We start from the raw sequence: 22,261 nt of genomic DNA, 5'->3' as shown, positions 1-22,261 counted from the left end.
GTCACCAACGCCCCCACTAGAAAGTAGTATAGGCTAGTCACTAACTGCATGTCAGCCTGTCACCAACACCCCCACTAGAAAGTAGTAGTAGGCTAGTCACTAACTGCATGTCAGCCTGTCACCAATAACGCCCCCACTAGACCGCATTAGACAGTAGAAAGTAGTAGTAGGCTAGTTGCTAGTTGTCAGCCTGTCACCTAGCCACCCCCACTAGACCCTAAATCTACCTCAGTCCGATTTTTGTGGGGCGCTAGCCCCTCCTATGTCCAGCTTTTAGTGTGTGTCCACAAACTTTGTCCTACACAAACATTAAATTCCCATTGACAATGAATGGAGAATTTTACGTCATAGTGTCTGAGAAAATAGACAGTGCCCCTCACTTCACACAGGTGTGATTTAAAAAAAATATTTCTTTACGTCCTCCGAAATTTGCTCCGATATTCAGCCGGAAAAACGCACCAGTGTGCAAACACCTTAAAACAAAGTACCCCTACAACCAATTTTCATTATGACAAGGTCAAGGTTCAAGTTCAACTGCTCAACTTTGCCGGTCGGAGTGCAGACTGTTGAGACAAATCATTTGAACAGAACAATTGACAATTTAGGCATTTAGCAGACGCTCTTAACCCATTCTGACCTGAGATCAGATTCTAAAAATGTCTTCTACATCCTGACGGTTTTCTGAAAAAGCCATGTTTCTATGTCAGTGGTTCTTCGATTTTTCAAAAAATAGCAGACCTACAAGCTCGTAGCGCGCCACTCGGTGGCGCGCTATGAGCTTGTAGATCTGCTATTTTTCAATAGCTAAAGCATAGCATAATGCTAACACCAAAACGGGTTTCCGCCCAGACTATTTACAATAAGCAACAACACATGGTAATACATCAAATACACAATAGTCATCAAGGATCATAAGTAAACTAAGAACCTAACATCCATCTAACAGTAGAATATCTGTACACTGAAACGAACTATTACTATACTGTATACTGTAGCTTCTGACTGGTTACCTGAGTGATTATATTTACTTTTGGTTACTGTAGGTTAGTTTAGTTTATTTGCACATGTGTACATAATAACAACAATATGGTAAAAAAAAAAAAATGTAATACTTCAATAAGAAACAAAATTTGTTACATACATGATGTGCCGGAAGTGCCAAAAAAACGTAAAGGGGCTTATCGAGTGGCCTTCCTATAGAAGCTACCGGTTGAGCTTAAATAACATAATTAAGATATGAATAATATTGGTAAGCCTAAAGATAACAAAAATAACCGATGTTGTCCTGAAGAAAACGGAATGAAGATCAATGGATGCTCTGGTGTAATGATTATGGATTTCGTTATGGATTACATTTTGAAAACAGGCTGGGAGTAGTTTATGAATTGATTGGAATAAAAACATGCATATTTGTTTATATCAAATGTAATGGGTATTGTAATGTAATTGGTATTGTAATTTGGTTGTAAATATTATTAGTATGTATTCCTTTTTTGTACTTGATTGGGTTTTTTAAACTAAAGTGTTTAGAATGGTCTCCTGTGGATAGGTGGTGAAAATTAGCACATGTGCTAACACACTGTAAACAATGCATCTACTAATTGTACAACTGTGCAATGAGCAATGTGATATGTCCATATCAAATAAATAAATATAAACCTGAGATTCATCGGTGTGTGAGCTCGTCATCCCGGTATGTTAATATGCAGGGGAGAGAACCGAAGGCCAGCGGCAGGCTAGTGTTAAGTCGCAAAACATCAACTGATCTTTTTTTTTTTTCCCTAGTTTGTTTCCTAAAGAAAGTTGAGTTTGTCTGAGGTGTACACATCAGAGTAAGGCGTGTCTGAACTGAGGGGTGGAGCAGAAGTCGCTGGGGCAACTTCAGCATTAGGAGGGAAGAGAGAATCATATTGAGGAGGTTCGTCCGTGTGGTTGTCCTGTGGAGAAAGAAGACCAGTCTTTGTATTGAGTTTGTGCTTAAAATGTACTGTAAATTCTACAAACTGTTAATAAATATTTCAATCAATCAATCAAAAAACCAAAACAATGATTATGCTGCATGATGATAACATAATGCAGTACATGCACAATATGAGAAACTACTTGTATATAAACAAAATTGTACTACTAAAAGTACAAAGTTATCAGCATCAAAATATTATTAAAGAACAACATCGTTGCAATCCATTTAAGAAAGTAGTATGTCAAAAAACCTGAACTTTTGCCATGGATTTGAGAAGGCATTGTTTGTGCGCCAAAGAAATAAGACACCATTTCATTCAGTGCAGTTCCTTGACAGTTTATGTTTCATTTATAGAGCTTTTTCAAGGTACTCAATAATTGTACTTTACATAAATAAATAAAAAGTTCTCAAAGTGGGGGCCAGGGAGGGAGGAGGGGGTACTAAATGGACCATTGGAGGTTTGTAACTCTTAAGGGTTATGGGGGTCCTTGAAATGTAAAAGTTTGAGAAACACTGGTATAGATAAGCACATTTGAGGTGGAGAAATGATGATGTTTAAAACAGCTACCAGTGGGCCTGGGCAGTGGCTGAGCGGTCCAGGCACCTAGGCCAGTAATCCAGCCTGACGGCTTTGCTGCATGTCTTCCCCCATCTCTCTCCCCCTTTCCTGTCTAATTACTGTACCCTATCAATAAAGGCAAACATGCCCAAAAGATATATCTAGCTACCAGTGGTGGCTGGGAAGTGGATCCAGGCTTGTTGTGGTACAGTGGGTAAGAGTAAGTTGGTCCATGTGATGCACTGGGATGAGCGGAAGTGGAAGGTTGAGTGTTGTCCTGTAACTGAACCAATATGTTGAAATTATAAAATAGCAGTTTGACAACAATAATTATGTGGACAGAGTTGCTTTAATACATCAAAGCAATATACATTGTGTTGGGTGTACTCACATCTGGTGCTGCTTCAGTGTCAGGAACAGAGTGGTTCTTTCTAGTGGTCTTCTTGCAGCAGCGCTTCTTCACATAGCAACAGCAGAACACCACCGTTAATATGCCGACAGCAGCAACGATATATCTGACGTACGCAGGAGAACGCTCTGAAAGAACAAAAAGAAGCACATGGTTGTTTACGTGAAACAGAAACTTTGACCAGATGAAATGCTCTTGACGACACTAACTAAGCGAACTGTACCGCACCTTGAAACGAATTTCACAGGTTCTTGTAAATGATGGCCATGTCATCACATAATTCAACACTCACGCTCTGTCCATTCAGGTACTTCCAATTTATTTAATAAAGCAATAATCATATTTCGCTGAGGGATCATTGCTGCTCTGAGGAAGGCTTTGTAGTCTTTATTAAATAAATGAGAAGTACCTGAATGAACAGAACAGAACAGAACAGTGTGTTGAATTCTGTGATGTTTTTCTTTTGCATAATATAACCTTAATTATAGCCAACAGTGTTGGCTATAATTCTGCGTATATAATGCAAACAACAACAACAACAAAAAAACATCACAGAATTTCATGGGTTCTGGAAAGTATCAGGTTATAAAGGTTCTGGATTACTCTTCATAGTGGGAAAGGGCCATTAATGTGCTATCAGGATCAGAGCAGCATAACTAAATGGTGAATGGTGCATTCATCCGAGGCACTTTACATAGATTGTGCATTACATTCACCCATTCACACACATCCTTACTCCGATGGCAGAGGAAACCATGCAAGCCACCAACTTGCTTATCGGGAACAATTAGGGGTTCAGAGCCATGCTCAAGGACATTTCGACACTAACTCTGAGCCCGGGATCGAATGGGAACCTCATGGTTCCAATTGGCCGCTCTACCCCTGAGCCCACTGTCGCCTCCCATAACTCACCTTTTACCTTCAGAAACACTACGAGGGCCCGGTTGCCCTTCCAGTCCGTGAACTCAAAGGTACCCGAGTCTGATGGCTGGAGGTCCTCAATGGTAATATGCAGCGTCGGTCCGACAAGCTTTTGAAATCTGTCTTGAAACACTTCATACGTCAGTCTATTGTACACAAACAATTCGCCTTGCTTCATCAGAAGCATTTTCTCGGAATGATCCGCATCTGCTTGAAAGGTCATGTCAAACAACACAGGGTCCATCCCAAATGTGATGTGGAGGTCCTCGCCCTGGACTTGTACATAAGAGTATGGGTACCGCTCTGTAAGATGAGATAAAAAGGATGGCATTAAAATAAAACTCATTAAATTATGGAAGTCTGGATGAAACGCATCTCAGAGGATTATTTGCAGTGGTGGACAGTATCGAAGTACATGTACTTTTTCTTTGTATTTTTTGAGACTTTCAATGACTGATATTTCTAAGGAATGAAAAGTACATTATGAATTATCGGTAACAACTAAACCACATGAACCCCATGGGCCATATTCTGGGGGGCACACAAATAGCTGATCTACAAGCTCAAAATGCTGGTAGATTTGGTGTAGTAGATGGGGGGAAAACAACGGTACGGTCGAAACTAAGGTCTGTTTCGTTAAGACTAGAGGTTTAACTCAATAAAACCTGAGGCCGATTCTACAAATGTCTTCTAAAACAGTGTCTTCTAAACAGTTTTCTGAAAAACGTACAGTATAATTTGCTACTTGCTATACCAGCACCCTGGCCCATCCTGTGTGCTTTCTGGTCTAGAGGGGGCAGGTGCCGGTCGAAAACATAAAACAGATCTGAGCAAATCATCTTTGCGGGTTGCGTACTTTGTCCACCACTGAGTTACTTGTGATACGATGTCAGATAATTCTATGTCATTAACCTTCAACCTCCACCCTGTGTCTGGAAATAAACTTGTGGTTTTCGTCTCTAAAGGTGTAATAGCCGACGTATTCATAGGTGATTTGGTTCATCATCCACTTGTTGTTCAGCAGCCTTCCCCTGCCTCCTGCCTCAGGTGCTTGCGGGTTAGTGCGATTCCACAGGACCTGGGACTGGGTACAAACATATATATAATAATCGATCGTTTTATAAAATAATAGATGTTCCTATAAATAAAGCGTACAACAAGCTTTAACTACACTGCTTTCCATATTGTAGACATTGACAATAATGATGTAACATTAGTTTACACATTGACAACTCAGCATTAGCTCTTGAAACATGTTACTAGTAAAGCTTGCAAGCTTGAACGGCTAGCCAACAAAACCGGTCTAACTGTTCACTCTGAGGCCTACAACTCACACCAGCAGCAATATAAGGAAGCCCTCAACAGTGCGCGCACCTCCCACTACTCCTCCATTATCCAATCTGGCAGCAATAACCCCAAAACGCTCTTCTCCACCGTCAGCAACCTGCTCAAACCCATGGACACCACCACCTCCTCCTTCACAACCAGTAAATGCGAATCATTTCTCACATTTTTTCAAACTAAAATAGACAACATTCACTCTGAACTGGCCATCCCCTCCTCCACCACTCCCCCGGATCCTGAACCTGTTCTCTGGTCAACCACTCACTACCTTCACCGAGATCACCACATCTGACCTATCCGCCATAACCTCCGGCATGAAGGCATCCACTTGCGTCCTGGATCCCATGCCCTCCTCCCTAGTTATGGCCTGCCTCCCAGCTCTCTCCCCAACCATCACCAAAATCATCAACACCTCCCTGTCCTCTGGTTTCATCCCACCTGCCCTTAAACTGGCTGCTGTCACCCCCATTCTCAAAAAACCCGGACTAGACCCTGACACCCCCAACAACTACCGCCCCATCTCCAACCTCCCCTTCATCTCCAAAATCTTAGAAAGAGCAAGTCGCCTCCCAACTGAAATCACACCTGGACTCAAACAACCTCTATGAAACATTTCAATCTGGCTTCCGCTCAATGCACAGTACAGAAACAGCCCTCCTCAAAGTCACCAACGACATCCTACTCTCCGCCGACTCTGGTTCCCTCTCCATCCTCATCCTCCTGGACCTCTCTGCCGCTTTTGACACCATCAATCACTCCACCCTCATCTCACGCCTTCAGTCCTCCCTTGGAATAACACACACTGCCCTCTCCTGGCTGAAATCATATCTTTCTGACCGCCACCAGTTCATCTCCATCAACAACTGTCACTCCTCCACTGCCCCAGTCACCCACGGCGTCCCCCAGGGCTCTGTACTTGGTCCTCTCCTCTTCATCATCTACATCCTACCTCTTGGGCAAATCCTCCGTCACCACAATCTCCAGTTCCACTGCTATGCCGACGACACACAACTCTACCTCTCCACCAAGACCATCACTGCTGCCACCCATTCCACCCTCTCCACCTGCCACACAGATGTCAAAATATGGATGCAAAATAACTTTTTAAAACTAAACTGCAACAAATCAGAAATCCTTATCATCGGCCCTAACTCTCTCACTAGCTCCACCCAGAACTTCACCCTCAATATCGATGGCTCCACTGTTACTACCTCCCCCCACATCCGTAACCTTGGTGTCATATTTGACTCCACCCTCTCATTCCTCACCCACATAAATCAGATCACCAGAACCGCCTTCTTCCACCTCAGGAATATCGCCCGCCTCCGGCCCTCTCTGTCTTTCACTGCCGCCGAAACCCTCATCCACGCATTCATCACATCCCGGATTGACTACTGCAACAGCATACTCAATGGCACCACCTCCAAAGTCCTCAACAAACTACAACACGTTCAAAACTCCGCTGCCCGCCTGCTCACCAGTACACGCTCCAGAGACCACATCACACGTCCATCACACGTCCTCCATGACCTACACTGGCTTCCCGTCAAACAAATAATTCACTACAAAATCCTGCTCACCACCTACAAAGCTCTCAATAACCTGGCTCCCCCCTACCTCTCCGATCTTCTTGAACCATATGTCCCCCCCCCCCGCTCCCTCAGGTCCAGTGAAGCTAACCTCCTGAAGGTCCGCAAGGCCAAGTACCGTACCTGGGGGGACAGGGCCTTTTATGTTTCTGCCCCCAAACTCTGGAATGAACTCCCCAACCAACTCAGAGCTGCTCCCTCTCTCTCCTCTCTTTCAAAACCTCACTTAAAACCCACCTCTTCAGAATAGCCTTCCCCAGTTGAGGTCTCGTTTATCTTTTTATCCTTTTAACCCTGTATCTGTTATGTTTTAGCTTTGATCTTTCTTTTCTTAATAAAGTCTGTTCCTGGTGTTCCCATGTAAAGCGCTTTGGGTATTTAGAAAAGCGCTATATAAATCTGAGCTATTATTATTATTATTTATATTATTTACTTCGGTTATCGCTGAAAATGAAAATGTATTATATAACATTTAACCTTTTTTCTATTCCATTATGAAAATCGATAAAAAATTGATCAGCAGAATCAGAATCGATCAAATCCTAATGATATATCCATTTCCACTATTTTGCATATGTACAAGAAAAAAACCATTTGTGAAAAGAGCCAATCCACAAGCTTGCAACGCAACACGTCGTAGATTGGCTATTTTCAATATACAGTACCGTAATAAGTTATACGTTATAAGTAGTTAATGTATAACATTATAATGTAAAAGTATAACTAGAAAACAAAACAGGTCTCCACCAGGCCAGAGTAGGAAAGAGTGTGAAAGATTTCACGTAAATTGCACGCTGCGTTCATGATTTGAGGCTTTTTGTTCAAAACGGGCCATTGCAGCAAACTTTGAAGGCCAATGTTAGCCAATTAGGATGGAATATGAGACGTTAGACAGATCCATCTCGAGCACATGACTATAAGAGATAGTGTAGCCTAATGATTTGTGGGATTTTTGGATAGAATCTGGAGGAGTAAGTAATATTATAGCACCTCCTGGTTCAGATGTGAAAAATGCAGGTCAAAGGTTTTTCCTTGGCCTCTAGGGAGGCACGTTTCGTGCATATCGGTGCAGTTATAGGTAAAAATGTGAAAATCTGCCTCATGGTGGCGCTATAACAGGCTGTTCTAGAAGAAGGCCAATGTTAGCCAATTAGGATGGAATATGAGACGTTAGACAGATCCATCTCGAGCACATGACTATAAGAGATAGTGTAGCCTAATGATTTGTGGGATTTTTGGATAGAATCTGGAGGAGTAAGTAATATTATAGCACCTCCTGGTTCAGATGTGAAAAATGCAGGTCAAAGGTTTTTCCTTGGCCTCTAGGGAGGCACGTTTCGTGCATATCGGTGCAGTTATAGGTAAAAATGTGAAAATCTGCCTCATGGTGGCGCTATAACAGGCTGTTCTAGAAGATTTGGGGCAGAGGTTCATCGTTGGCATCCAGAGAGTGTGTGCACAAAGTTAGGCATCGACCGGGTTAACGGTGCTGGAGATTAGCTGTACACAGACGGACGGACACACGGACAGTGCAAAACATACTCTCCCCATGTCTTCAGCTGGTGGAGACAACAATCACTAAGATATAATCTATATAGTATAGCTGCAGCCCTACCTGTGACCCATATGTGTTTTCCAGGGGAGTGAATTCCAGGGAATATGCATTATTGGGACATTTGAAGTAGTAGTCAGATCCAAACTCCTTTGTCACTTTACTTGAACAATCTAAACACACACACACACACACACACACACACACACACACACACACACACACACACACACACACACACACACACACACACACACACACACACACACACACACACACACACACACACACACACACACACACACACAAAATGTGTGTGATACTTAATAATGAATGTGACATGGGTTAACTGACAGGACAGTGAAAAAATGTGGTCAGGTCGCATGATGCATAATCATTATAGAGTAGCCTATGTATCATAATAGCTCATAATGAACCACTACACCGATCAGCACCGAATGTCTCTGTCACCAGGCCCACATAGAATCCCACTAAAGTGTTCCCATATACACATTCTATACATTCTATCAATATAGAACTTTTACTTCACTTTCTATAATGGAAGCTAGTGGAGCTCAAGACAGGATCGCAATACTATATGATCTTACATCATCACTGAAAGTGTTCTCTTAGAGGTAAATGGGAAGCAGAGCTTGACATAGCGGAAGTCCTAAGAGTCAATATTACATCATGATTGATACATGATTAAGTCTAATTCAGTTCAAGGTCCCAGATGACGGTAATTTAAAGACTTTTAAGATCTTTAATTAAATACCTAAAAAATGAATAAATTGAAATTATGTGAAAAAAAGACCATTACCGCATCAAAAGTAATCAACAAACTAAACTATAAAAACTGGTCAACACTGGCCAAATTGTCAAATAATATGTGAGGCGTAGTGAGCAACAGCTATTTTCACATAATTTCTCTGTGTAAACTGAGTAAACTAAATGTAATGCCTCCACTCCTACAATTCCAAGTGCTGGTCAGGATGCACCCAGTTCAAATATGTCCCAGTAGGTCCACAGTTAACCACCGTCCTAGAACAGCACTGGAACACACCAAATTGAAGTGTCATACGTCTCACCTTCGACTCCCAGTCTGAAGAGAGTGAATATGTTGCCAAACAAATTTACAGAAGCAAGAAAACCCTCATCTCTCTCTGTCACCTCCCGTATAATAATCTTATCGGACGATATCTCGTAGCGTGGGTCCAACATCTGGAAGAGAGGAGAACACAACAAAAACATAGAGAACAAGAGTTAATTCTACCCTTGTAATAAGTTAGATCTTAGGATCCTAGGTCATAAACATAGGTAAAATATCCTCAACATGTGAATAACTCTTTGCTCACATTCAGAGAAGACAGGCACTATACAATACTACTCCAATGGGAAATGGTTTAGAACCGAGATGTCTAGATCCCTGACACAAAGATATCTGGGTTGTATAGTCTATAGTTGTATAGTCTATTCTAACTAGTATAATAATTAAATAAAACATCTCTCTCAATGGCCATTCTGGATCCGGGACTCCGAACATCTGACCTCAAGGGTCAGATGTAATTACTCTTTACATAGGGCTCGACTGGATGCTTGTCACGATGACAATGCCAGACCAGATGGCTAGATGCTTGTCTATCCATGGAGTTCTACAGTGGTATGATTATGTCTCTGTCGTCTCCATATAGCCTTCATAACACACACACACACACACACACACACACACACACACACACACACACACACACACACACACACACACACACACACACACACACACACACACACACACACACACACACACACACACACACACACACACACACACACACACACACACACACACACACACACACACACACACACACACACACAGTCTATATCTCGGTTTGCTAGTCCCATCATATTATGTACAGTACATTCGGTTTGTTTGATGCCATACAGTCAAAGTAGACAAAGTACTGAACCCTGCCAGTACTTACGTAAAAGTAAATACTGTAGATACTCGTGGTCAAAAAATACTTTATAATGAATGTACCAAAAAGTTACTACCGGGTGGCGTGCACAGACATTTTGAGGGGCAGCCGGCAGGTGCTCAAGTGGGAAAAAAAGCATCTTGTGCGGCATGTGGAACCACCGGCTGCCTTAATAAAATTGATGGATGTTACCATGCGCTACATACTGTAGTACAGTGTACACTGTACACAAAAAAAAATAAACTTTCAAAAGGGCACTTTCAAAAGGGCACTGCTGTCCAGAGTGCAAAAAGGCAGGTGCTTTAGCACCACTTGGTGTCCATCTGTGCACGCCCATGCCGGTTTGTTTTTGAAAATGTCTCCCTATGAAGAACACAACATATCCCATGTCTTTACCGTCCCATTCTCCATCCTCACTGGTATCCTCTCCTCACTTGGACTTATGACCGCTGTGCCTGGTTCTGATGGCACGAAGAACAACTCTCGATGGAAGTCAAACAGACCCATTTCCTGCCTTCCTATCGAAAAATCACTCCCATAGCATGCCTTTCTTTGTCTCACATATCCATGTGAGCCTTAAAACACAGACAGAGACGAGAGATGTTATCAGAGCATAGACTGCAAGGAAATCGATCAAATGTTTGTATTAGTTGTGGCAATTCAACATGTAGGATTAATTACCAGTGGTGGAAAGCAAAGTACTATCGATTCAAGTATTGTGTTTAAAGGACAACTTTAGTTTTTTTCCCCCAACCAAGGTTCATGTTTTTGTTCATTTGCTGCTTTCTTTCGTCTTAGGGATTTTAGCATTTTTTTTTACAGGGGGCGGAGGCATTCGAACAGGGGGCTAAATATGTATTTTTTATTTGTTTTACAAAATTTTATAGCAATTTATTTTTGTATTATTTACTAGTCCTACTAGACTACAGGAAATTACATCTGGCCACAAAAGATCACAGGATCTACTGAATGTGAAGGGGGAGGTGACAAACTGACGTATTGAGCATCTTTTACTTTCTCTAATAACCTAAAACATGAACCTTTTACATTACCTCAGTATTTAAACATTTCAATACTTTATATACTTGTAGAAGTTTTAAGATGAGAATACTATCCACCTGTTGGTTGTCTGTCAGAGGACCTATTCTTACATGAGACCCATAAAATGTAGGCCTATCATTGTTTCAGTCCACTCTCTGCCCTGTCTATTTCTTAATTACTCTGATGTGAGTTCTAAAATAAATTGACGACATACTCCACTACTACAATTATTTGAAATAAAATGTTACTTTGCAGATTTAGATTAAAAAAAAAAGAAAACAATTTATGCGATAGGGCCTATAAAAGATGCTATTTTTTAACGATTTTGTTCCCAAACTTGAGAAATGAGTACTTTTAGCATTTGATTGATTTGAGTAATTTTGTCCAATCTGTATGGCAGAGTACGTATTCAGGTTCAAGGTTTCTTTATTTTTTTCTTCCTCTTTTGCACTTGGTATGTTGGTGTGTGGTTTTTTAATGTTGTACAGGTCACTGCGTGCCTTTAAATTGTTGTCTTGTGTATTGTTTTGAATTGTATCTGTATGCTGCAGGGCGGGTCCTTGGGGTCCAAGACACATTTCTCCCTTGGGAGACAAAATAAAGAAACATTGAACCTTGAAAATACATTTTCAGGTAGGCTGCCAATTTCAGCCAAGTTATTTATTTATAAGCCTTAACGTGTGTTAGTTCCAATTTTCTGCTCTCTTCTTTGCCTTCACTTTCAATTATTGTCACTCCTCGATATCGGCATGAGACCATAGACTGTGCATGAGACAGAGAACGTTACTTACCAGCACATGCACATGACAGCATCACTAGAAATAGAAGTGACATTGTGACATGTCCTTCACAGAGAAGCTATAGACTGAAAATCCACCAACAGCTGGTATTAATGTCCAATAAATACGAGTAAAAAGCTACTATTATTCTTGTTTTATGGCGGCAGCGCCAGCAGCAGATCAGTTGGCAAACGTGGCACTCAAAGAAACATTTTCAGAGCAACGTACACCCTTTATTACGCCATGATGATGTACACAAACAAACCTCCGCCCACGTGATACTGACTTCTGTGTCAATTTCTTTCTTTTTCGGGGTGGTTGGCATCATTACCGCCACCTGCTGGAGTAATATTCACAGTGCAAAACATACAAAGTGATCCAATCAGAAATCAGAATACAGTGCATTCTTGACTTTATGATGCACTTTATTGCAGACACAATAGGGCCATGGCCATATACAAAAAAATATATAAAACACAGATATTCTAAGTAACAGAATATTTTCACTCCATACTATAAGCCAGACCCAGTGGTCATGAGTTGGTGCGAACCCTTTTCTTCTTTTGATTTTTAAAACTTTTCACTAACAAACAAGACGATAAGACATACTTTTACAAACCTGACATAACCAAACAAAACAAACTGTGAAAACAAAAAAAAACAGGGGGAGGGAGGGTTCCCTCCAGTTAATCTTTACCATCATCTATATTCAATACAAAGAAATCTAATATAAATAAAATATAAAGTCACATAAGGCACATGTGACCACAGTCCATGTAGTTCTAACGACCTGATCCTCAAGTACTACCACATATTCATTTAATACAGGTAAGGTAAGTCAGTGCAGTGTTCAGTGTTCCATACGCTGTCCATTCCTACGCCCCAGACTCTGAGGGCTAAGATGGTGTGAATGCTTCCCCTAAAGCAGCAGTTCCCAAACATTTTTGCACCCCCGTTACCTCCAGACCTAGCTGACGCACCCCCACCCCCTCCCCACCGCCATATTGGATTTTTCGTTGGCTCGGTTAAAAAAGTTAAAGAGGTGAACCAGAGGCATGTTCATGCCAAATTTCACGCTTGTATCACCAAGTGAAAGATCGTTCCTATTATCTGCTGTACTATCTGTCATGTCAGCTCCTGCTGTCAAATCCTCAGTGTTTATCAATTTTGAGTTATCCAGCTCACAGACAGTGAGTTTACCAAGAGGATACCCCACCATCTGATGAGCTTGTGAGCAGTCAAACACAAAAATGAAACCATAGGTTAAATACATGAGCAGCATAGTAGCCTAGTAGTTAGTTTCACATCCTACACAAACAGAATTGAATAGTCAGTGAGCTGTGCGAAGTGTTGGAGTCGTGAGCAAAATTAACAGTCAATGAGAACCTGAGATTCAGCGGTCTGTGAGATCGTCATGCCGGTACGTTATGCAGGGGATAGACCGATGTTAAGTAGCGAAACAAATGATCGTTAGATTAAAAAAAAATCCCCCTAGTTTGTTTCCTAAAGAAAGTTGAGTTTGTCTGAGGTGTACACATCAGAGTAAGGCGTGTCTGAACTGAGGGGTGGAGCAGAGGGGAACGTCGTTCCCTTCAGCTCAAACTGGGGTTCAAAATCAGCAGAGAAGAGAGAATCATATGGAGGAGGTTCCTGTGATCCAGTGGCCCCCGCCTGGAGAAAGACACACAAAAAGAAAAAGAAGAATATACTTTTAATGTAGTAAATGCACAATATGATAAATTCATTGTAGTTATATATAAAAACGTTACAAAAGTTACAAGTAAAAGGACGTTTTTCAAAAGTAGAAAAGTATCAGCATCAAATATATCATATAGAAAATATCCTTAGTATAAAAAAGGGAGTAATGGTATGTTTTGTAATTTGTAATAATAATAATATGCAGAATAACAGATACAATGGGGCCCAGCTATGGAACAGCTATACAGCAATCTCATCAAATTCCTCTTCATTAAATCATTTCAAAACATAAGCTTAGAACCTGTTTAATTGACCAGATCACTTAATTATATTTATTTATATTATCTCTTTTTCTTTCTCTAATCACGTCTTACGGTAGATAACCAAGTATTCTCTAATCATGTTGTAGTTTTATATTTATATTTTATTTTTATATACTGAAATCATGTACTTTGGAAATTCTATATTTCTGGTTTACAATCATGTTCTGGATGATTTATTGTGGAGGCCATGTATAAGCCCCTCATCCTAGCACTTCCCATTTTCTATATTTGTATCTTTATTGTATTGTTTTTATACTGTGCTAAATAAACTAAAAAGTACATCAACAAAGGGCTTAGCGGAAACGAGGCTTTGGGTTTAACCCATTTTGGGCGGGAACCCCTTTTGGTGTTAGCATTATGCTATGCTTTAGCTATTGTTTTTAAATTGATAGGTATGGAGTGAGTCCATACCTCAGGTTGAGATGAGGCATGAGTGTCTTCAGGACCAGGCACCTGTAAGATAAAAAATCTGATCTGTGATCCGTCAGGGTAGAGATCAGTGGTTCTCAAAGTGGGGGACAGGGACCCTCAGGGTTCTGAATTGATCTTTACAAATCTGTAACTCAAGAGTCTACAAATGGAACAGTTATGGGGGTCCTTGAAATGTATACGTTTGAGAACCACTGTTATAGTTAAATACATTTCAGGTGGACAAGTTATTATGATGTGTAAAACGGCTACCAGTGGTGGCTGGGAAGTGGATCCAGGCTCGTTGTGGTACAGTGAAGAGTAAGTTGGTCCATGTGATGCACTGGGATGAGCTGAAGTGGAAGGCTGAGTGTTGTCCTGTAACTGAACCAAGATGTTAAAAAAAATATAATAAACAAACATTGCTTACATCATAGTAATATACATTGTGTTGGGTGTACTCACATCATGGTAATATTATTATATGTTGTGTTCAATGTAAGGCTGTCCCCGAGGGTTCGAACGTTCTCTCGTTAGGGTTGGCACTCGAATCTTAATTAATGTTTTTGTCATGTTTTATCATTTGTCTTTCTGCATTTTATGTTGCTTCCCTTAACCCTATACTAGGGGGCGTAACAGCTTGAACCAGTTTTTTTTTCTTCTTTTTTTTTTAACTCAAAAATATATCTCTGCGAGAATGCGATATGCATAATAAGAGTACTATGTTCATGTTGTGTTTACATGTTACATGTTTATGTGTTATTAATAATCAGGGGGGCACACAACCGGTGCGCCAGTGCGCATACGTCGTCAAAATGTTTTCTGTGCGGTAGATCAAAGGAAGTATGTATGCGCCGAAGTTGGAGTCCTAAGAACAGGGCTAGGGTACAGCCTTAGTTCAATGTGTTGGGTACTCACATCATGGTAATATAGAACAGGGCTAGGGTACAGCCTTAGTTCAATGTGTTGGGTACTCACATCATGGTAATATACTGTGTTGGGTACTCACATCATGGTAATATACTGTGTTGGGTACTCACATCATGGTAATATACTGTGTTGGGTACTCACATCATGGTAATATACTGTGTTGGGTACTCCCATCATGGTAATATAGAACAGGGCTAGGGTACAGCCTTAGTTCAATGTGTTGGGTTAGGGTACTCACATCATGGTAATATACTGTGTTGGGTACTCACTTCATGGTAATATACTGTGTTGGGTACTCACATCATGGTAATATACTGTGTTGGGTACTCACATCATGGTAATATACATCTGGTGCTGCTTCAGTGTCAGGAACAGAGTTCTTTCTAGTGGTCTTGTTGCAGCAGCGCTTCTTCAAATAGCAACAGCAGAACACCACCGTTAATATGCCGACAGCAGCAACGATATATCTGACGTACGCAGGATAACGCTCTGAAAGAACAGAAAGAAGTGCCCTGGGTTGTTTACGTGAAACAGAAACTTTGACTAGATTAAAGGCTCTTTTTCAAACACAAGAACTAAACGAACTGTAACAGATTTCACAGGTTATTTTTGTTCATACTGTATGCAGCTTGGTTTCACAATCTAATGTGGGCCCTGCTCAGGAGGAGTTCCTACTAACCTTCAGTTCTGGGAACCCAAGAACTCAGAACTAATTCTTTCAACATTTGACTAAAATACGTAGCTAATCTACAAGAACTTGTATTGTCGATACAAGTTATAAATCAGTGCTGGTCTGTGTGTGGGTTTTACAAATGTTGAACCAATGAAAGGTATTCATGAAAAGCGCTTCTGATGTAACCTACTAATTCCATCGGATCTTCATAAAAAGCAACCCAACTCAAAACTTGTGGACAAAGACAGTTGTCATTAATGATCAAAAACCTCCTAACTCCACAATAACTGTATTTGGGTAAAGTGACGATAATATAAGGACACATTCAAGTATCTGATAATGTATAGTCACCATACCAACTTTGATGTGGCAGTATTGTGTTGTTCTAAAAACATTTCTTTTTTCTTAATTTCCTGAAAAGTTAATATTTTGGACATTCTGCCCGAAAGCAGACACATCCTGTAAAGAATGATAGCCAGCACTCACGTTCTGTCTATTCATCTACTTGTCGTTTATTCCTTCCTCAACATAATCTTTCGCTGAGGAATCATGATTGCGTCAATATCGGTACCCATCGGCAAAATAAAGTAAAAACAGTGCCCTTTGAATTAATGCGAGTCAACAGTCTGACTCTGTCTATGATTGCGCAGACTCTGAAGAAGGCTTTGTAGTTGAAAATTGTCCACTTGGTCATTCTGTTTTATTAAATAAATGAGAAGTACCTGAATGGACAGAACGTGAGTGTTGGCTATCATTCAGGTTATAATGCAAACAAACAAACAAACACAAAAAAAACAACATCACTGGATGTTGGGTTCTGGATTAGTGGGTAAGTGGGTAAAGGCCATTAACGTGCTATCAGGATAAGGGCAGCATAACTCACCTGTTACGTCCATATACACCACGAGGGCCCGCTTTCCCTTCCAGTCCGTGAACTCAAAGGTACCAGAGTCTGATGGCTGGAGGTCCTCAATGGTAATATGCAGCGTTGGCCCAATTACCTTGTGAATTCTACCTGTAAACATCCCGCTGTACAGCTGCAGTTCACCTGCCTTCATCAAAGGCTCTTTCCGCCTTTCTCCTTCCCCATCTGCTAGAAAGGTCATGTCAAAGAGCACAGGGTCCATCCCAAATGTGATGTCGAGGTCCTCGCCCTGGATTTTGTCATGAATGTACTCGTGCTTCTCTGTAATATGAGATAGAAGGGATGGCATTAACATAAAACTCATTAAATCATGTAATTAAGTCTGGATGAAACGCATGTCAGAGGATAATTTGGACAGTAGCAAAGTACATTACGAATATCCAATCTACAAGTTCAAAACACTTGTAGGTCAGCTATTTTTGCAGAAGATATTAGGTATAGTAGATGGGGTATGGTATGGAGATCAGCTATTTTCACTACTATTGATATTATCCGTACATTTCTGGAAAATCTTTGAATACGTATCTATACTTTGACTCAATTAACTGGGGTTGAGTACTTGAGCCCACCAGAGTTATTTGTGATACAATGTCAGATCATTCTCATTCATTAACCTTCAACTTGCATCCTGTGTCTGGAAATTGATTTGTGGTTTATGTCTCTGAAGGTGTAATAGCCGACGTATTCATAGGTGATTTGGTTCATCATCCACTTGTCATTCCGCAGCCTTCCCCTGCCTCCTGCCTCACGGGCTTGCGGGTTAGAGCTATTCCACAGGACCTGGGACTGGGTACAAATGTAAAAAAAAAAAAGGAAAATCGATAAATCGATAATTGAATAAAATAATTGATCCCTATTTTGTATAGGTTTGTTATTGAAAATTAGGTTCCAAGTTAGAACCGAAATCCAAATTGCTGGGTATTGGGTAGCTATAAAAATCAATAAAATCCTAATCTGTTAAGGGTTGAGTATTTGCCTATGAATAAAGCATAAAAGCATCCGAGATTAGCATTCATTAATGTTGACAATTAACATTCATTTACAGAGACAATTCAGCCTTAGCTCTATCTCAGGTACTACTGACATACACAGTTTCTAATAATATTTACTTCAGTATTTTATAGTTTTTATATATATAGTTTTTTCCATTATGAAACTGATAAGAACCGGAATAGGGGGGGATAGGGAAAGGTTTGTGATGATTCAATTACTGGTATTCAATTAATTTAACAAATATTCAATAGAATAATCACTAAGAAAATAATCAACAGTAAATTGCAGCCCTACCGGTGACCCGTATGCGTTTTCCAGGAGAGTTAAGTCCAGGGAAATTGCTTTATTGGGAAGTTTGAAGTAGTAGTCAGATCCAAACTCCTTTGTCACTCTAATTGAACAATCTAGCACACACACACACACACACACACACACACACACACACACATGAAAGTGACAGGGGTTAACTGACATTACAGTGAAATAATGTGGTCAGAACTCGTCGTGATGCAAGCGTCTCGCTGTCTATAAAAGGGTGTTTCTGTGTGTCTGTCACAATTATTTTGCAAGTTTTGTTTACAAAGCCTAGTCTCGCAAAGCCAGACAACTATTCCACAATCTCAGAATGCTGTAGAGTCTGGAACTACACGCCCTGAAAAGCAGAGAAAGGAAGTTGTCATTCTGTTCTTCATGTCTGTTCATGGAAATATATTTTTAAATATCTTAAACATTTATTTTTGAATTTCCATTTCAGATAAGCAGCAGGCTAAATATGCTTTGATTATTTGGATTTACATTAGGACAAATTTGCGGCCGCGAAGCGACGCGTTGTGAGCTGTAGACCTGCTTTTTTCACTAGTTTGGGTACCAGGGAGACATTAAAGTTTTTGTTTTGGGTCACCACCAGTTTGGGAAACACTGATTTACATAAATCCTAGAACAGCACTGGAACAGATGTCATATTTGGTCTCACCTTTGACTGATACTCTGAAGAGAGTGAACTTTGCTTCATAAGAGAAAAAACCATTATCTCTCTCTGTCACATCCCGTATAATGAACTCATGAGACGATATCTCGAAGCGAGGGTCCAACGCCTGGAATTGGGGAGAACATGAAAACAGAGACGAGAGTCAATTGTAATTCACCATTTGTCAGCCTTCTGATTGGTCCCTGACTGACTAACTTTCTGCCTTGTTCCGCCTTGTTTATGTTGAATTAGCTAAACCATCATTTTTGGAAAAAAGCTAAAAACAAAAATGATATGCCCAGTAGCATCTGTGATGTTCCTTTTTACTGACTGACTACTAAGTTTAAAATAAGAATTGAATGCATAGAATATCAATACAAAACAACTGAAAAACCTGTTATTTCAATGGTAGTGGATGGAGAGAAAGGATTTTTGTCCAACCACGAAACAGAAACCAATGGGCACAACCACAGGTTGGACTTGACAAAGGGTCAATTCTACCCTTGTAATCGGTTCCGCTTCAAGTAAGATTTTAGCATCCGCCATAAAGGTTAATCCTCGATTAAACTATCTGAACAATCACAGGTGTTGACATGAGAGCAGCAAAGAAGCAAGTCAAATGTCCTCAAACCAGGTCTGAAATGTAATCACTTCAGGTGCAAGGCCACTTGGCTTGGGGTGTTGTATTATTTTGTCAAGAGTAGGCCTACTAGTAATGGCGGGTTCAAAAGTTATGGGGCCCACTGAAATTAAAATGTTTTGAGAACCACTTAAAAGATTATATCCCATTTAGGGATGTTAATAGATAATTGATGAATCGAGAGAAATTCTTGAATTAAACTTTTAATTATTAATCGAAAATTCTGCGGGTCTATCATTGGGTGGTTTTCTGTCTGCGTGCGCACGTGGCCAGAATGCACATGTGGGCCAAAAAAAAAAATCCCCCCCACCTTGGTGGTAGTCACAGAAACGTCTCTGCTTTTGCATGTGATGTGACAGACAAGACAGTGCACTATTCATTTATTTGATTAAGGAATATAATATGCCTTTTGTATTCTTTCTGTATAATCAGAAATGTTGATTTCTATGTTAGACATTGAGGGAAATTAAGATTTTCAGAATAAATAAAAACCTGCCGCTTATGAATTAACCGGTTAATCGATCAATAAGGTTATCAATTAATGAATCGATACTTAACATCCCTAGTCCTACTCCCATATCTTACTCACCGTCCCGTTCTCTGTGGACACTCTTATCCGATTAGTCCTGTAGATGCCTGGTTTAACTGGCAGGAAGAACCAGCCTCGACTAAAGGTATTGATGGGCGTTTCATCCAAAGATATAGTCAAATCACTCCCATAGCATACCTCTTTATATAGTCCATATGAGCCTTCAAACACAGACAGGGAGAGGTTAATCATCTAATAAACTAGCAGCAATTTGCAACACTTGAAATTGTGACTACTATTAAACAGGGGTTAGCATTGAAATCCATCAAAATGTTTGTATTATTAATATTTGCACTTTTGCAGGTATAGAGTTCAGGATTAATAACCATTGGTAAAAAGTAAAGTATTTATTCTCAATTAATGTACTCAATCAGGTACTTTTACTTCACAATTTTGTAATACTTGATATACTCCAATACAACATAGAGGCAATGAGTATTTCTAATGTAACACTTATTTTAACAAATCACTCCACCTTTTAATGCCAATACTTTTGTACTTTTACTCAAGTACAATTGAAGTTGAATACAGGACAGCACACACACACACACACACACACACACACACACACACACACACTTGTGTGGTACATTTAGTATACAATCAGAGTACTTTTCCACCACTGACTGTTAATTAAAACTGAAATGTGAGTCAATTATTTTAAATCCCTTGCTTTTGCATTACCATTTATATCCATGAGAACATGGCAGAGTTAAATACTTACCAGAACATGCACATGACAGCATCACTAGAAATAGAAGTGACATGTCCGTTAGAGAGAAGCTAGAAGACTTCTGCTAAAGACTGAAGAAGACACGATCTACCAACAACAGCAGCCGTTATTAATGTCTAATAGATACAGGTTAAAAGCTACAATTCATCTTCTATTTATGATTGTTTGTTTTACGGGAGCTGGCATCCAAATATTATTTTTCAGGGCTGGGCTAGCCGTAAACAAACCAAACTCCGACCACCTCCTTCTGCGATTTCTTCTTGCCTTTTCGGGGTGGTTGGCATCATTACTGCCACCTGCTGTGCTGGAGTGATATCTTCACTGCAAACCATGGTGCAAATTGCAAAAAGTGCAAACCAGCAGTTGTTCCCAAACCTTTTCATGTCAAAGACCCCCAAATTGACACTAATAGCCCACGGACCCCATTTGAAATAATATGCCAGGGAGCCACATAAGAGAAGATTTTTACGGCTCTAGCAGAGATTCTCAACCCGTTTCATTTCAAGGACTCCCAGTTTGACATGCATTAGTCAATGGCATTTCTATCTCTGGGCCCCAATTTATATTGTAAAACCACTTTTAGTTTAACTCTGAGTGTACACATTTGTATTTGCATACACTCAGTTACAGACCTATAGGGTCCATTTGGTTACAAACTTACACTTTATCTGGGGACCCCCTGGATCTCCCTGCTGTGGGTCCTTGACATTAAACGGGTTGAGGATCTCTGCTAGCCGTAACAATCTTCTCTTATGGGGCTCCCTGGCATATCTTTTCAAATGGGGGTCCGCAGGCTAATTAGTGTGAATTTGGGGTCCTTGACATGAAAAAGTTTGGGAACCACTAGATGATTAATTTCCAGTAGCTACTTGTAAGTTCACAATCACAATCAATCACAGTTCAGATCCATCTCCTGTGTTTAACTTCCAAAAGCAGTAAACTAGCCAGGAGCCCCAACGCACAGGTATGGTACAGTCCCTCTTTACTACTTCTCTAATGGCCTATTCATAGTCCAAGTTTAGGTGATAAGGTGACCACCAAAACGATGGTCAGCCTATGAGGTGACTACCGTTTCGGTGGTCACCTGGACCACCGAAACCAACTAGTTCTGCACGATTCTTCACAAAATGAGATTGCATAGGTGTCTGAATCTAGATAGCCGTCATCACAAATGTGATGAGGTCAGCACATTTGGGCACATTTTGGCAAGTGGCTATGGCCGAATGTAGGCCAAGGAGTGTTTTTC

General features: G+C 40.4%; 2 protein-coding genes across 4 annotated transcripts; both read right to left on the bottom strand.

Moving 5' to 3' along the window:
* Window positions 1-855: 855 nt before the first annotated feature.
* On the bottom strand, window positions 856-12,479 carry LOC310853784 (uncharacterized protein). Of its 2 annotated transcripts, none has more exons than XM_083758238.1 (9): window positions 12,402-12,479; window positions 10,713-10,891; window positions 9,426-9,558; window positions 8,401-8,510; window positions 4,765-4,936; window positions 3,844-4,155; window positions 2,914-3,059; window positions 2,692-2,805; window positions 856-1,937 (listed from the first exon to the last, which is right to left on the bottom strand). In XM_083758238.1, the coding sequence occupies exons 2-9, from the start codon at window positions 10,821-10,823 to the stop codon at window positions 1,794-1,796; spliced, it is 1,242 nt and encodes a 413-aa protein (XP_083614364.1). In that variant the 5' UTR covers window positions 10,824-10,891; window positions 12,402-12,479; the 3' UTR covers window positions 856-1,793. The 2 variants fall into 2 exon arrangements, with proteins under 2 accessions (XP_083614364.1, XP_083614363.1); XM_083758237.1 differs by lacking the exon at window positions 12,402-12,479 and adding an exon at window positions 12,149-12,394.
* A 665-nt stretch (window positions 12,480-13,144) lies between these two features.
* LOC310853783 (uncharacterized protein) lies at window positions 13,145-21,245 on the bottom strand. Of its 2 annotated transcripts, none has more exons than XM_083758235.1 (10): window positions 21,007-21,245; window positions 20,283-20,443; window positions 19,060-19,180; window positions 18,381-18,490; window positions 17,708-17,879; window positions 17,052-17,354; window positions 15,827-15,984; window positions 14,839-14,949; window positions 14,569-14,610; window positions 13,145-13,807 (listed from the first exon to the last, which is right to left on the bottom strand). In XM_083758235.1, the coding sequence occupies exons 1-10, from the start codon at window positions 21,047-21,049 to the stop codon at window positions 13,640-13,642; spliced, it is 1,389 nt and encodes a 462-aa protein (XP_083614361.1). In that variant the 5' UTR covers window positions 21,050-21,245; the 3' UTR covers window positions 13,145-13,639. The 2 variants fall into 2 exon arrangements, with proteins under 2 accessions (XP_083614361.1, XP_083614362.1); XM_083758236.1 differs by having other exon boundaries at window positions 14,839-14,943.
* Between the last annotated feature and the right edge of the window lie 1,016 nt (window positions 21,246-22,261).

Source organism: Protomyctophum parallelum, assembly GCF_964188405.1.
Source record: "Protomyctophum parallelum genome assembly, chromosome: 22".
In the NCBI taxonomy this organism is placed as follows: Eukaryota; Metazoa; Chordata; class Actinopteri; order Myctophiformes; family Myctophidae; genus Protomyctophum; species Protomyctophum parallelum.
The sequence above is the reverse complement of the archived record's forward strand: the minus strand, read 5'-3'. Positions and strand labels throughout refer to the sequence as shown.

Coding starts and splice junctions, on each gene's coding strand:
- LOC310853784 (XM_083758237.1), bottom strand. CDS start 12,191: ATGTCACTTCTATTTCTAGTGATGCTGTCATGTGCATGTGCTG. Junction 10,892..12,148: donor GCTGTCATGTGCATGTGCTG/GTAAGTAACGTT, acceptor CTGTGTTTTAAG/GCTCACATGGATATGTGAGA. Junction 4,156..4,764: donor ACACAGGGTGGAGGTTGAAG/GTTAATGACATA, acceptor CTCATCTTACAG/AGCGGTACCCATACTCTTAT.
- LOC310853783 (XM_083758235.1), bottom strand. CDS start 21,049: ATGTCACTTCTATTTCTAGTGATGCTGTCATGTGCATGTTCTG. Junction 20,444..21,006: donor GCTGTCATGTGCATGTTCTG/GTAAGTATTTAA, acceptor CTGTGTTTGAAG/GCTCATATGGACTATATAAA. Junction 18,491..19,059: donor CTTCAGAGTATCAGTCAAAG/GTGAGACCAAAT, acceptor TGTGTGTGCTAG/ATTGTTCAATTAGAGTGACA.